Source organism: Phascolarctos cinereus, unplaced genomic scaffold (assembly GCF_003287225.1).
Source record: "Phascolarctos cinereus isolate Bilbo 61053 unplaced genomic scaffold, phaCin_HiC Scaffold_4;HRSCAF=312, whole genome shotgun sequence".
Taxonomy (NCBI): domain Eukaryota; kingdom Metazoa; phylum Chordata; class Mammalia; order Diprotodontia; family Phascolarctidae; genus Phascolarctos; species Phascolarctos cinereus.
In genome coordinates, this window is record NW_027555847.1 from 557150475 (window position 1) to 557166187 (window position 15713).

The window sequence follows — 15713 nt, forward strand, 5'->3', positions numbered from 1 at the left end:
AAGGTAGAAGATCTACCATCCCAAAGTCTAAACTGCTAGCAATGCAAAAGATCCTTCTGCCAGTCCCCCCAAGCCCACCCCCATATCCATAGGGACTCTTTCGCCTCCCACTGTACTTAACGCTAGATTACCTGCATTCTCATCACCACCATTTTGCACATTTTACACTAAGACTTGAAGGAAACTAGGGATTTTAAGCAATGGAAATGAGAAGAGAGTACATTCCAGGCATGGAAGAGGACCATGGAAAAGACACAAAGATGGGAAAGAGGGTACCATGTTGGAAGAACAGTAAAAAGGCCAATTAGATTGGACCACAGAGTGGGTGAAGTGGCATAACGTAAAATAAGGCTGGAAATGGAAAAAGTATGAAAGAACTTGAACACCAAAAGGGAGTTTATATTTGATCTTAGAGGTAATAGGGGGTGACTAGGTTTTGCTGAGTATGGAAGTAACATGGTCAGAACTATGGTTTAGGAAAAATATTCTAGGAGTTATGATGAAGATGGATTGGAATAGGGAAGTTAGGAGACCAATTAATAACTAGCATTTACTTAAGTGTTTTACAATTATTATCTCATTTGATCCTCACAACAACCCTGGGAGGGAGAAGCTATTATTACCCCCAATTTATAGATGAGGAGACTGGTGCCAATAGAGATTAAGTGACTTGCCCAGGGCCACACAGCTAGTAAGTGTCTGAGGTGGCATCTGAACTCTGGTCTCACTGACTGGGCAGCTAGGTGGTACTGTGGGTAGAGTTCAGCATCTTGGAGTCTGGAAGATTCATCTTCCTGTGTTCAAATCTGGCCTCTGATACTTACTAGCTGTGTGACCATGGGCAAGTCACTTACCCAGTTTGTCTCAGTTCCCTCATCTGTAAAATGAGCTGGAGAAGGAAATGGCAAACCACTCCAGTATCTCTGCCAAGAAAACCCAAATGGGGTCACAAAGAGTCAGACACAACTGGACATCACCACCACCAACTTCCCAACTTCAGATCTAATGCTGTATTCACTGCATCACCTAACAGGGCAGGTGGAAGATGAAGAGAGCCTGAACAAGGGTGATGCTGGCATGGGTAGAATATGGGGATGGTTGCAAGAGATACTGTACGAGTAGAAAAGACAAGGTTTGCCTACTGTTCATGTACAGGGAATAAAAGTAAAGGATGACAATGAGGTTGTGAATCTCAGTGACTAGAAGCACAGTACTGTCAACTATTCAGAAAAAAGGGTGGGTTGGGGAGATAAAGGGGGAGATTAGTCAGTTCTATTTCAGAAATACTGAGTTTGAGATGCCTAGAGGACATACAGATGGAAACGTCCAATAGATAGTTGGGACTGGGGCTCAGGAGAAAAATTAAAGCTATAAAATGAAGGTAATTACCCTGACTGATCAGCCTCCCAGGGACGGTCCAAGGAATAAGTGGTAAATGATTGCCAAGGAGCTATTAAAGCATAAGGAGCTGTGTCCTAATTGAATGTAACGTCAAAGTAGGAGAAGCCTTCTCATGAAGGAGAGGTCATTGTAATAAGCATCTCTTGTTCATAAGTCATTTCTAACAGTCTGAGAAGTGCCACAGGGAGTGAGAAGGGCCCTAACCATGTAAATGGAGCTCTGGCCAGTGGTTTGCTTGAGTGGGACTTTAATTATTTCAGTGTTTTCTTTCCAGAACTGTGCCTTGATACTCCTGAATCTTTCATTCTCTGTTATGTTTAAACCCTGCTGAAATTACAGGAGACTTGTTTCTTTCAGTTCCTCAGTTCCTATTTTGGTGTGCTAAATGTGGAGTCCATCTCTCCCCAGCCCCAATTTAGAATAAAAAGCAGAATAAAAACCAAAGGTTTAAAAAATGGTTCAAAGAAAAATTAAATCTGCCTAAGCAGGGAAGCTAGCCATCCCCCCTCTGCAACGGTCCTGTTTATATAACTGTATCTGTACAGGGTAGCACCAGTCTCTCAAACAGGGACACCAAATTCTGATATATCATTAAGCTTCTTGGCACTAGGCCTAGGCTCCCACTCGAGGTAGGAATTCCTCCCTCCTCCCCTAGCTGCACTGTGTAACCTGATGCATCAGTTACCACATGGGAGAAGGAGGCCTCTCCCAGGCTACTAAGGCTTTGAGAGGAAGAGTTGTGTCTTTTGTTCTTAATTATATGGAAGGTTCCAAAGTATTTGCATAACATCCTCCACCTCCTGGGACCCCTAACCATCCTTCAGGTCCAGATACTAGAAGGTAAGGGAGAGATGGAGTGGGGCAGCTAGGTGGCATAGCAGAGTCAGGAGGACCTGAGTTCAAATCCAGCCTCAAACACATGACACTTACTAGCTGTGTGACCCTAGGCAAGTCACTTAACCCCAATTGCCTCACCCCCCCAAAAGAAACCAATAAGTAAGATAATTAAATGGCTAACTATACTGCCTCCATCAATCGTCCAGCCTTTCCATCCGTGCCTCACCAAGACAGCTTTGAAAACTGACTACATTCAAATAGATTTGCCTTTAATAAATGATCTGAACACCATACTGTGGTCTAGACAGCAGTTGCATTATTAAGCACTCAAAGACATCTTTTCCAAGCCTGGTGACTGCTATATGACCTCCCCACAGGCTGGAAGTGAAGCTATTAAACACTCCCCAATGCTCCTGGGCAGAGAAGTCCAGCTAGAGTTCTCCCTATCTCAACCTCACCGAGGCCAGGAACACTGCTCTCACCATATTCCTGAACCAGCAGGTCCTCAAAACAACCATTGAAGGGCAGCTACGTGGTGCAGTGGACAGAAGGAGTCAGAAGGACCTAAGTTCAAATTTGGTCTCAGACACTTGACACTTACTAGCTGTGTGACCCTAGGCAAGTCATTTAACCTTGACTGCCAAACCAAAAAGCAAAAACAAAAACGACCAAGGCTTCCCCCAGAAGCCTTGTTTGCATGATAAAAAGTGCTGGATTTGGAGTCAGAGGCCCTGGGTTCAAATCCCAGCTTTGCTGCTTATTACCCCAAGGGATCCATTTAACCTCGATGGGCCAATCATCTCTAAATGATAGGGCGACCTACATTACTTCTGTAAAACCATCCATTCCAGAAGCATTGATTGCCTTCCACGTGGCAGGCTGGCCTAGGTAGTAGGGACAAAGGGACAGAAATAAACCACTTCCTGGCCCTGAGGAACTTACATTGTATGGTGGAAGGAGGAAGCACAACATGTACACAGGAAAAATAGATACATATATATACCTATATGTGTATGTTCATATGTGTGGTATACATATACATATATATATGTACATGCACACAGAAGAATTTCTTGGGGGAAATCAAGTGGTAGGGAATGAAGCCATAGGGTAGGGAATCAAGATGGACTTAGCAGCAATTCAGTCAAACCCTGCAGGAAGCTGGGAAGTCTAAGAGACAGAGCTGAGAAAGAACTGTATTCTAGGCCTGGAGGCCAGCTTTTGCAAAGACATGGAGGCAGGAGATGAAATATTATGTATGAAAAACAGAAGATTTGTTTGGCCGGAATGTAGATTGTATGAAATAACTAGCATTTAAATAAGTGCTTTCAGGCTGGCTGAACATTTTACAGGGCACTGGGCCTGGAGTCAGGATGGCTCATTTTCTTGAGTTCAAATCTGACCCCAGACAATTACTAGCTGTGTAACCTCGGGAAAGTCACTTAACCCTGTTCGCCTTAGCTTCTTCATCTGTAAAATGAGCTGGAGAAGGGAACGGCAAACCACTCCAGTATATCTCTGCCCAGAAAATCCCAAATGGAGTCATGAAGAGTCAGACGTGGCTAAAAATGTGAAACTGGAGTTCAAGAGAGAGACAAGAGCTGGGCATATAGATCTGAGCGTTACCTTCACAGCTGAATGCAGGGGAGCAGATGAGACTATCAAGAGAGTATATACAGAGAAGGAGAAGAGAATCTTGAAATATACGCAAGTCCATGGGGCAGAAACACAGATGACAACAGTGTAAAAGAGACTGAGGGAGAGCTTGGAAGGGTAGGAAGAGGACCTGGAGAGAATAGTGTCATGAATATTCAGTGAAGAGGGAATGCTTAAGTCAAGTCCACATACTTTTATTAAGTGCCTACTACTCAACAGAAACTGTGCTAAGCACTCAGGTTGCCAAGAGAGACAAAAACAGTCCCTGCCCTTGAGAAGCTCCCCGTCTGAAGGGGGCATGCACACATGTCTAGACACACAAACAACTATATAATAACAAGATATATACGGGAATTGGAAATAATCTCAGAGAGAAGGCACTAACTAGCATTGAGGGTGGATCAGGAATGGCATCTTGAGAATGGGATTCTCACTGATATTTGGTCAAGTTACAAATTCTGCAGTGAGACTAATAAGCATGAGGACTGAGGAAAGGTCATTGGATTTGATAATGAAGAGATCACTGGTAATCAGTTGAGTGATGAGGTCTGAAGCTAGATCGCAAGGGACTGAGAAGTGAGTAGGAGGTGAGAAAAGAGAGAAAAGTGAAGACAGCTTTTTCCCCCCCCCTAGGAGTTTGGTTGCAAAAGGGAGGAGAAATATAGGATAATAACCCGAGGAGATGATAGGATCAAGAAAAGTTGTTTGTTTTTTTTTAATAAAGGCTAAAGGAGCATTTGGCACATTTTTAAGCAGTAAGGAAGGAGCCAATGGACAGGAAAAGACTGAAAATTAAGGAGGGAGAAGGGATGCTTGGGAAATAGAGTTTCTAGAAGAAAGACAAGGAAGCATCATAACTAGCTCCCAAATCAGGTCCCCTAAAGACTTGAACTATACTTAAAGAAAAAAAAAAGACCAGGTCTCCCTCCTGCTAAATGAAGTACATATTCCAGCACTTCTGCAGAGCAGTTTCCAAAAGAAAAATAGAAAAGAAAGTCCTGCAGCTCATTTCCTTTCAGCCAAGCTGTGTCCCATTTCCATCACCCCCAATGTGAGGACGCAAAGCAGCTGGAGAAATTTAAGACATATTCAAGTCTGAATGCTTCGGTTGCTCTCTCACCTGTATTCAGCAACTCGTCCTGAGTGTTTCTTCATTGCCGTTTCAGAACTCATCCCATAGAAGAGCTTTACTTTTTGACCATTCCTCTCAATTACTTCACCCGCACATTCCGTGTGACCTGAGAACATCCCTCCCAGCATGACGAAGTCAGCACCGGCTCCTGAAAAGGGACAAGGAGAACCGAGAGGACAAGAGAACAAGAGAGGGCAAAGTCAAAATTGCCTCTGGGACCACTGCGGTCACAACACAGAGAAAATTTCTATCAAGTATGACCTACAGCCAAGAAGACCACGTGGGCTACTGAAAGGAGAGAGCCGGGGAGCCCTAGCATTTAACATATAACCTGAGCACTGAACTGCAGAGGCAAATGGCCAGTTGATTAAAGTTGATGATTGGAGCTATAGATAATCATTCATGGTGTTGATGACAGGAGTCAGTAAAAGAGCGAGTACCATACAAACAAATCCAAATCCCATAGGCTCATGGACATTTATTTAAGAGCTGGAAGGGGTCTCTTAGAGGTCCTCTGGGCCGACTTCCCACCCAGAGCCACTTACTTGTGGCTATATGACTTCATTTATTTATTCTTTCTTTCCTTTATTCATGTCATTTATTTATTTGCTTATTTATTTACTTATTTGTTTCCCAGTTCATTTATTCCACAAAAACTACATGACCTTAGTAAGTCACTTCCCTCTGAGCTTTGGTTCCTTCATCTGTAAAATCAAAGGATTAGACTAAATGAGGTCAAAGAATTCTTCCAGGTTGAGAATCCATTAACACAGGAAGACTTTTCTCCTCTGCTGCATTCTTGGAAGTCCCTTTAGCTCAGTGCACCCACTAGGAATGCCAGGGAGGATGTGGCCACTGCTTTTTCCCTGAAGGCTTCAACTGAACAAAAGGAAGGCTAGGCTAGGGAGGAGACTTGACTTACCCAAGGTGACATAATACCTGACTGGCAGAATTCACAGAGCATCCATTGCTAAGTTCCCTACCCACCATGGCCTCCCTAGATAATTTCAAACTATGGCCTTTTCGCTAATCAGTAAAACTGAGAGGCTGGAGGCAGAAATGTTTTCCCCAATGTCAGATCCACTGAGTCCTTAGGCCTATGGGTCCTGCAGTAATTCTGAGCACTGCCCTCTGCTGCCCCCTTGTGTGTCTCAAAGGCACATTGGAAGTACTCTCAATGTCCTGAAATAAGCACTAAGTCGGGACGCGGGGGAAGGGGGAGTTGGAAGGTGATAGATCATCTCCCCCGATCTTCACAGCCACTTCTCCAGAAAGACTTCTTAAGACATCTCCAAAGGCCTCATGATGGAAAATGCTATCCACATCCAAAGAAAGAACTATGGAGTTTTAATGCAGATCGAAGCATACTATTTGCTATTTTTTTTCTTCTGTTGTGTTTTGTTTCCTCTTTCTGGTGGTTCCTCCTATTGGTTCTAATTCTTCCTTACAACATCACTAATGTGAAAATATGTTTAATAGGAATGTATATATAAAGCCTATATCAGATTGTGCGCCGTCTTGGGCAGGGAGGTGGGGAGGGAGGGGGAGAAAAATTTAAAACTCAAAAGTTTATGGGAGTGATGGTTGATAAATCAAAATAAATTAATTAATAAAAAAAGAAAAAAAAGACTTCTTAAGCCCCACCCTTAAAGCAGGAAAAAAGGGGTGCATCCATCTAACCTACAAAGGCTAGAACTGATCAGCAAAGAAGACTTACTAGACTAGGAGTTAGGACACCTGGGTCCCCACTCTGAAACTAGCTTACTATGTGTGTGACTTTGGGTTCATCACTTCACTTCATCTGTACATGCAGGACTGGGACTAAATGATTTCTGAGGTCCCTTCAGCTCTTAAGAAAAAGTCCTAAATTCTGGTTTCTGCTTTAGTAGAGCAGGTAGGGTCAGGGGAACTCTGGAGCTGGCCAGGCCCCCATATACTCCTAATAGGCACAAGAAAATTGGAGTAAGAGCATATCAACAGAAACCCAGTGGGAGGAAATTCTAATCACTGCCCTGAGAACTCCTCTCCTCCTTACACTTATCATGCCCTGTCTCACACCTCCAGACCTCTAAGTGAGTGCCTTCGTTCTTGTTCCTCCTTCACCCAGAACCCATCCCTCCCTCAGCCCCGCTCTTCCCATTGGAGGCAGCCGGCTACCATTTGTGCCTGTGCTTACCAAATGATTTGGCGACATCTCCTGGACAAGTGCAGCCTCCGTCCTTAAGAAAAGAAAAAGCAAGTCAGTCAGAATGAGGCAGAAAAGGCAGAATCCCTAGTGGCCCCGGGATTGGTTCCTCTCTGGGGGATTTGTGTAGGATACACACACGAATATCCTGGCATCCTAAGTCATATTCAACTATAGAAGGAGAGAGAGAGAGAGAGAGAAGAGAGAGAGAGAGAGAGAGAGAGAGAGAGAGAGAGAGAGAGAGAAGAAGAAGAAGAAGAAGAAGAAGAAGAGGAGGAGGAGGAGGAGGAGGAGGAGGAGGAGAGAGAAAGAGGGAGGAAGAGAGGGAGAGATGGGGAAGAGGGGAAAAGAGATGAGAGAAAGGAAGTAAAATAGAAGAGAGAGGGGAAGAAAAATTTAGGGGAGAGAGATAGAAGAAGAGAGAGAAATACAAAGGAGAGAAAAGGAAGGGAGGTGGGAGGGAGATAAACAGATATGTTAGAGGGGGGAAGTGGGAAAACTTATTTTTAAATAGGGTATTGACAACAGGTATAATAGAAGAGGCACTTCAGTTTTCTCATTTGTAAAATGAGAAGTTGAACGAGATGACCTTTATGCTTTCTTTCATCTCTAAAGCCAAAAAGATTGCAGAGAATTTATGCCCCCCCCACCTAGTTTTCTTTCCATTTTCCTAAAACATACCAACCATGCTAAAGCATGTTACTTCTATTTAACCATTTTTGAAGTCCCTACTATCTGCAAGGCACTATGCTAGATATTAGGGATGAGAACTCAGACCCTATGCTCAGTGAGCTTACAACAGAATGGGAGAAAGCCCAAATACGCAATACTAGAAAGGGTCGATCGATCGGTACCTGGAGCCACTACGCTGGAAGAATGGCAGGGAGGGGGAGAGGGGGTAGAAATCAAATCAGTTCCCCAGAAGCTCCTTTCCCATTACCCTGGCAGGGGCCTGCCTCATTTGCCCAAGGACCTCTGGCACCTCTGCCCCTGGGGAGCAGCACACCTTGCTTCTGCCTGTGGCCTCCCTGAGTTTATTTTGGTTTTCATTCTAGCAAACCCCATTTTAAACAGCCAAAGTCAGTCGTCATTCCAAGCTTCTTCATTGTGTATGCACAGTGCACCCAGGAGGTGGGGAAAGTGTACTATTGGGTTGGAAATAGTTTCTGACCTCATCCTACATGAGTGGCTTACATAATCCACTGCCAGGCACTGCTATTTCTGCTCCAGTCTTCCTCTCCTTGGGCCATTCACACTCATGTTTATAAAACAGGACTAACACTTTTCAGTTTCAGATTTAATTGTTAGCCTTTCCCTCCCTCCTTTGAAGTGTGCTAGCAACTGGGTGGTGGATGGGGTGAGATTTTATTTGGTGCAAATGGCAAATTAATCTAAGGGAAGGGGAAAGGATACTGGGTTATTTCCTGCATTAAAAAAAAATCCTCCCACTTCACACAGATGCTATCATGCTTATATAATTTATACCATCCTTCTAAAGCCAACTGAAAGATCATTTGGGGCAATGTATATCATCCAAGCCATTTGCACATCACTGCATTTCCTATACAGCCCATTTCTAACCCTTCAAAGTGGTTTCATATTTAGCAAGAAGACAGCACCATGCTTTCTCTATAAGCACTGAGCAAATATGTGTGTATGATGGTGATGAGGAATAGCATTTGAACATGACTCTAACGACTTCTAACACAGGATGGAGGAGAGGCAGAGCAGGGCACTGGGATGATGGGAAAGGATGGTTATTTTTTCCCCACACAGCACAAAATAATAGCCTCTATTTCATGAGCATGTTAATGTTTAAAAGCACTTTCCTCACAACAACCCTGTGAAGTAGTTTAAGTACAAGTAGTTAGCTCTGTTTCACAGATAGGAAGACTGAGGCTCAGAGACATTCAGTGACCTGTCCGTGGTCACATATCTGTTAAGTGTTAGAGTCAGGACTTGAACACAAGCCTTAAGACTCCAAGTCCAGCACTCCTTCCAAAATGACCAAGAGTACGATGGCTTACTTCATACCTACATCTCATTTGCTCAAATATGTCTGGGTGTAGATCAGAAGTTAGAAGTTAGAAGAGGGGCAGCTAGGTGGCACAGTGGATAAAGCACTAGATAGGGCACTGGCTCCAGGGAGTCAGGAGGATCTCAGTTCAAATCTGGCCTCAGACTAGTTGTGTGACCCTGGGCAAGTCACTTAAGGAAATCTGCACAATTATAGGATGGGGGAAACATAGTTTAACAGCAGTTCATGTGATAAAAAACACCAACTTAGCAAAATCAATATTGGCCAGCAATGGACAGCAAATGCCAAATAATCTAATGTAAATGTAGTCTCCATTACGAGAGACTTTAGTGTCATACAGTCCTGCTGGGCTCTGCCCTGAAGTGCCATATCTTGTTCTAGGTACCACTCTCAGGAAGAACTTTGACAAACTGGAACACTTTGAAAGTAAAGCAATCAGAACTAACCATGTCATAGGAAGATCGTTTAATGGAACTGGGGGTGTTCAATCTGAAGACTGGAAGGGCACATGAGAGCTGTTTTCAAATATTTAAAGGGCTGTCATGCAAGATGGATTAGACTTGTTCTTCTTGGTGCCAGAGCGTAGAATAGTGACCAGTGAGTAGACGTTACAGGGAGGCCAATTTCAGCTCAATATAAGGAAAGAAATTCCTACCATTCAGGGCTATCCAAAAATGGAATGAGCTATTTCATGAAATAGTAATGAGGGCTCCCTTCCCAAAAGTATTCAAGCAAAGGCTGGATGTGGCCAGCAATCAGGGATATTGTAGAAGGGACTCATGTATCAGCTTTGGGGTTAAACCAAATGACCTAAAATATCTCTTCTGACTCAAAGGTTTTATGATCCTAGGACTGCCAACAAGGAGTTAGGACCATGACAGAGGTCTAAGTCACCAGCTACCCAGAAGCCAAAGGAGCCACCAGCACTACACGAGTCAATACCCTGAAGAACTGTGTTGTTCCCACGAAAAGAGGCAGTTCAAGAAGTAATTGGGGAAGACGTTGTTTCAGTCGTATCCAACCTTTGGTGATCCCATTTAGGGTTTAGGGTTAGTGTTTTGCCACTTCCTTCTCCAGATCATTTTACAGATGAGGAAACTAAGGCAAACAGGGTGATATGACTTACCCAGGGTCACACAGCTGGTAAGTGTCTGAGGCCAGATATGAACTCAGGAAGAGGAGTCTTCCTGACTCTAGTCCTAGCGCTCTATCCTCTGCACCACTTAGCTGCATCATTAGATAGCTTCCTACTCTGTTGTGGCTAATAGGGATAGGAGCATGTTTTGACTAGCTTTGTGACTGTCTGTAACTATTCTAGGCTGCCTTTCATGGTGTGTCTATTTCTGGGTAACACTACGTATTTTTGCAAGAATATTCATTCAAATAAAAAATAATCTTGAGCCCTGAGAAATATCTATAAGTAGTGCTATATCTACCATATAGTATAGAGGATAGCACTCTGGAATTGGAGTCACATAGACCTGAGTTCAAATCCTACCTCATATACTTGAAACACTATAAAAACCGAAAGTTTAGCTCTGAAACACTGAACAAATTACTTATCTCAGTTTTAGCTTCTTCATCTGTAAAATGAGGATAGTAACTGTGCCTATGTAAGCCAAAGATGGCCCTCTGACCCCCTGTACCACATTGCCTCACATATAGAATGTCATGGGAGCAGAGGGCCAGTCTTAGTCAGGATAGCTTGGGCCTAAGTCCCATCTCTGACACATACTGGCTGAGTGACCTTCAGGACATTACTCACTAAAACTATAAAGAAGTAATTAGAGGCAGCTGGGTGGCACAGTGGATAGAAACCTGGGCCTGGAGTCAGGAAAACTTGAGGTTACATCCAGTCTCAGATACTCACTAGCTGTGTCACCCTGGCCAACTGCTGTTTGCCTCAGTTTCCCCATCTGTAAAATGGGGATAAGAATAGCACTTACTTCCTAGGGCTATTGTGAAGACCAAATGAGAAAATATTTGTAAGGAATACTGCCTGGCACATAGTAGGCACTTAATAAATGTTTATTTCCTTCCTTCCTGTAAAGCTAGGAGAACAATTACTGATCAAAAGTGATGAAGATTTCCTCATCAAAAGTAACCCACACCAATGACATCATAGATCTGGACCAAAATTAAATATATGTGTATATGTGTGTGTGTGTGTGTGTATATATATATATATATATATATATATATATATATATATATATATATATATATATATATATATATGTATATGTATGTATCAGATCATTTTTTACACAAATACATATAGCTATCCACATAGTTCTGTTCACATGTTGCTTCTGCATACTTCAGGTCAACCCCCCCAAGGAATCATTTGAATAGCTTCCCCACAGTCCTTGTTAAGGCTGTTTTTTTCCAGTAGTTCTTACTCCTACCATTTCAAGGATGCAAACTGAAAAGTTCATTCTAAGTATCTTTTTTCTTTTTCTTTCTTTTTTTTTTTTGCTAAAAGGCAAAAGAGCAGAGAAAGACTCACTCAGGATCTGATACAAACACATATATGTACACATGTACTCATTATTTATAAATTAAAGGAGCCCAATTTTCATGTTTTGCCTTTAGCATATAACCACCAAAAAACCACATACACAAAAAAGGGCAGACTTCCTATAGCTCAACAACTTATACTGCCTTCTAACAGCCTCCCAAAGAGGCAGAAACAATGGAGGTAAGAATCATCTGATTTTTGGCAGATTTCTTGAACATATGTATGCTCAAAAGTATTTCCCCCATCCAATGCCTGAAATTCCACCATTAGAGAGTCATGTTCTCTTAGTTTCAAATACAAGTATCCCTGATAAAGGTAGCACATTGAATCAGTAACAACTTAGAGCTGGAGTTTTTGACCTTTTTTTGTATCATGGACTCTTTGGGTAGTCTAGTGAAGTGTATGGATCCCTTCTCAGAATAATATTTTTAAATGCATAAAACACACAGGATTACAAAGGAAATCAATTAAATTTAAAGTTTGGTTTTTTTTAATGTCATAGACCTCAGGTTAAGTGCATTTGACTTGGAGCATATAAATTTATCAGTCTCTTTCATTCCTAAAAGGAAGTTTTCAGAGAAATAATTCATTATATATCTAGAGTGGGAAAAGGAAAGGTTGAGAGATTCAGGATATATGAAAATCAATTAAAAGGATGCTCAAAGGGGAAATAGGTAAGGGTCAATGAGAACAAAATGGGCCTACTTATAATTTTGCCTGGGGCTAGCTGTAGTTACAAGTAACGACATTTCTCATAGTATTTGTGAGTGTTTAGGGACCTTAAAGGTCACCCAGTCCAATCTCATTATTTTATTAATGAAAATAAAGTCAATTGTGAACATACAGAAATATGCATCTGTAACTCGGGCCCCAAATCCATTAGTATGGGACAATCTCCTCACTGGTGGAGGCCACAGACCTCCACCTGGAGGAAGAGCAGTTGGGCACAGTTGGTGAGAGTGAGAGAGAGTAATGGGGCTCTTTAGTCTCTTTGGGTTCTTCTGGCCTCCAGCATTAGAAGAGAAGACATGGGAAATTTCAACCTCTCTTCAGGGCCATGAAGGGAGAAAGACTCTGGGAAGAAGCTTACATGGGAGGAGTTGGCAGTTTCCATCTTGTCTCCATCCATAGCTTACTACACTAGTGATTTGGGGGACTTTACCTTCGGGGGAATCTGGGACTCTCTCTCTCTTGTTTGAGCTGAGTTATGCCACTCCCAATGGGAGAACTCCTTCAATCTGTATCATTTGGTATAAACATAATTATAAGTATACACACAGATACATATATATACACACACACATATATGTTTCACATGTAAACTTTCTCTGACTTCTGTTTTGCTATCAACTTGGATAAATGAGTTTCTTTCTTATTTGTGCTCTGTGTGTGTGTGTGTGTGTGTGTCTGTGTGTGTGTATATTAGTGGAATTGGGTTGAAAGGGGGTCAAGCCTTGGCTATAAAACTTTCCCCATTATGGAACAGCAATCAGGAATTCATTTGAACCTAAAAATTATATCCCTGAGCCTAAATTAATAATACTTAAGGGAGCAGACATATATGATTCCAGCCTGGTAGCCTCTCTCTCTGAGGAGAGCAGAATGGCCAACCTCTGGCCTCAACGTCCTGCTTCCTATCCTGGCAGCAATTGAAGTCTCCTTTGGAGAAGGGTAGGGGAAGAGATACTAGAGATATTCCTGCCTCCCTCTGAGCCACACACAACCCCCATGTGCTCCAAATTTGGGGGGTTACCTGGAAAAGAATGTTTAAATAATGTGTTAGTTTCCTTCTACTAACCAGCTGTTCTATTCTAAAGGAAATGCACAGAATCAAAGAGTATCCAAGTTGGACGGCATCTCAGAGGCCAGTTCATCCAAGCCCTACCTGAAAAGGAATCACCTCTATAACATCCTTCACAAGTGGCCATCCAACCTCCATTGGAAGACCTCCAGTAAAAGAAGACCCACTTTTTCCTGAGGCAGCTCATTCACTTTAGAACAGTTCTAATTGCTGGGAAATATTTCCTGATATCAAGCCTAATGGACTTCCTTGTAGCTTTTACCCATAGCTTCTCACTCTGCTGTCCAGGGGCCAAACAGAACAGATTTAGTCCTTCTTCCATGTGACAGATCTTTAAAATCTCGAAAACAACTTTTGTGTGTCCCCAAAATCTTCCTCTCCTCCAGGCCTGGCCTCCTAGTTTTTTATAATAATAATAATAAAAAATACATGCCTAACTTTTACATAGGGCTTTAAGGCTTACAAGGTGCTTTCTACATTCTCTCATTAGATCCCCACAATAAATCATCCCATGAAATAATCCTGAGTTCCTTCATCATCCTAGCTGCTCAGGATGCTCTTCTCTGGATTCTCCAGGATAGCTCCAGAATAACAGGGCTATTATTACCTCCCTAGTCCTGGGAAATATCTAAGTACAGACTAAGATTGTATTAGCCTTCTCGACTGGCATATCATACTGATAACTCACACTTCTGCAATCCACTAAGATCTCCTGAATGTTTTCAAACTGCTCTCTAGCTCTACCACGCCATCCTTTACTGGTGAGGTTGATTTTTTTTCTTTTAATTCAAGTATAAGACTTCACATTATCCCTATTAAATTTCATTTTCTTAGATTTGGCCCAGTGTTCTACCATGCCAAGATCTGGAATCATCACTCTGTCATTCATCGTGTGTGTCATCAGTAAATTAGACACGCATAACATTTCTGTCTTTCCATGTCATTGATAAATATTAAATGGCAAAAGACCAAGCATACATCTTTGTGGCAGTCCACTAAAAGTCTTCTGCCAAAATGGCAACAAATGATTTATGACACCCCTTTGGGTCTAGCCATTCAACTGGTTTTAGATATGCCTGGCTGAAGTATCGTCTAGATCAGAAGTGTCAAATACAGTGCACTGATACTCCTGAGGGTGGCTGGAACCAGATTAAAATATAATTACGAAGTATTTAACAAAATAAATTAAAAAACTATAAAACATAGATAATGCTAATTTGTGGGGGTTTTTTAAAGTCAATTTGCAGCCCAAGGGAATCCTTATATATGGTTTAGCCAGCAGCCATGATACCACTGATCTAACCCATATCTCTCCATTTTTTCCAGAAGAATAATTTGAGAGATTTTGTTCAATGCTTTGCTGAGGTCTAAATAAACAACATCAACAGCATTCCCCTGGTCTACTTGTACTATAATGTCTACTCCTTGGGAGCTAGAATTGTGACATCAACAGGCACAGAGAAGATGCTTAATAAATGCTTGTTGATTAGCTGATTGAGCCATCTCTGTCAGAAATGTTAGCTTTACTAATGAGGCAGCTAGGTAGCACACTGGGTAGAGTGCTGGGCTTGGAGTCAGGAAGACATGAGTTCAAATCCAGCCTCAGACACTTGCTAGTTGTATGACTCTGGGCAAGTCACTTAACCTCTGTCTGCCTTAGTTTCCTCAACTGTAAAGTGTGGATGATAACAGTGCTTACCTTGCAGGGTCTTTGTGAGGCTCAAATAAGTTATTTACAAAGTACTTAGGAGAGTACCTGGCATGTTATAAGTGCCATATAAATGCTTATTGCCTCCCCCTGTATTGGTTCAACCAATTTTTATTTTGATCCTCCCCTTAGACACTTACTAGGTGTGTGACCCTGGACAAGTTACTTAACCCTGTTTACCTCAGTTTCCTCATCTGTCAAATGAGTTGGAGAAGGAAATGACAAACCATTCCAATATCTTTGCCAAGAAAATCCCAAATGGGGTCACAACTCTCATAAAGACTCAAACATGACTGAACAACAACATATTCTAACAGGATGGAGTCAGCATATAAATAATTAGGCAGATATAAGATCAGTGTAAATGAAAGATAATCTTTAAAGGGAAGGGACTAGAAAGAGCAGGGAATGTCTCACTTTTTCTATATGTATTC

The 15713-nt window shown here is 42.1% G+C and overlaps 1 protein-coding gene across 3 annotated transcripts in view; it reads right to left on the reverse strand.

The window, feature by feature from the left end:
• The window catches only part of GMPR (guanosine monophosphate reductase), an 86423-nt gene that overhangs the window by 6443 nt on the left and 64267 nt on the right, over window positions 1–15713 (reverse strand). For all 3 annotated transcript variants that reach the window (XM_020986800.2, XM_020986798.2, XM_020986799.2), the window contains 2 exons: window positions 7203–7245; window positions 5015–5174 (listed from right to left, as the gene is read on the reverse strand). In XM_020986800.2, the coding sequence (XP_020842459.1) occupies window positions 5015–5174; window positions 7203–7245 (203 nt within the window). The remainder of the gene's footprint in view (window positions 1–5014; window positions 5175–7202; window positions 7246–15713) is intronic.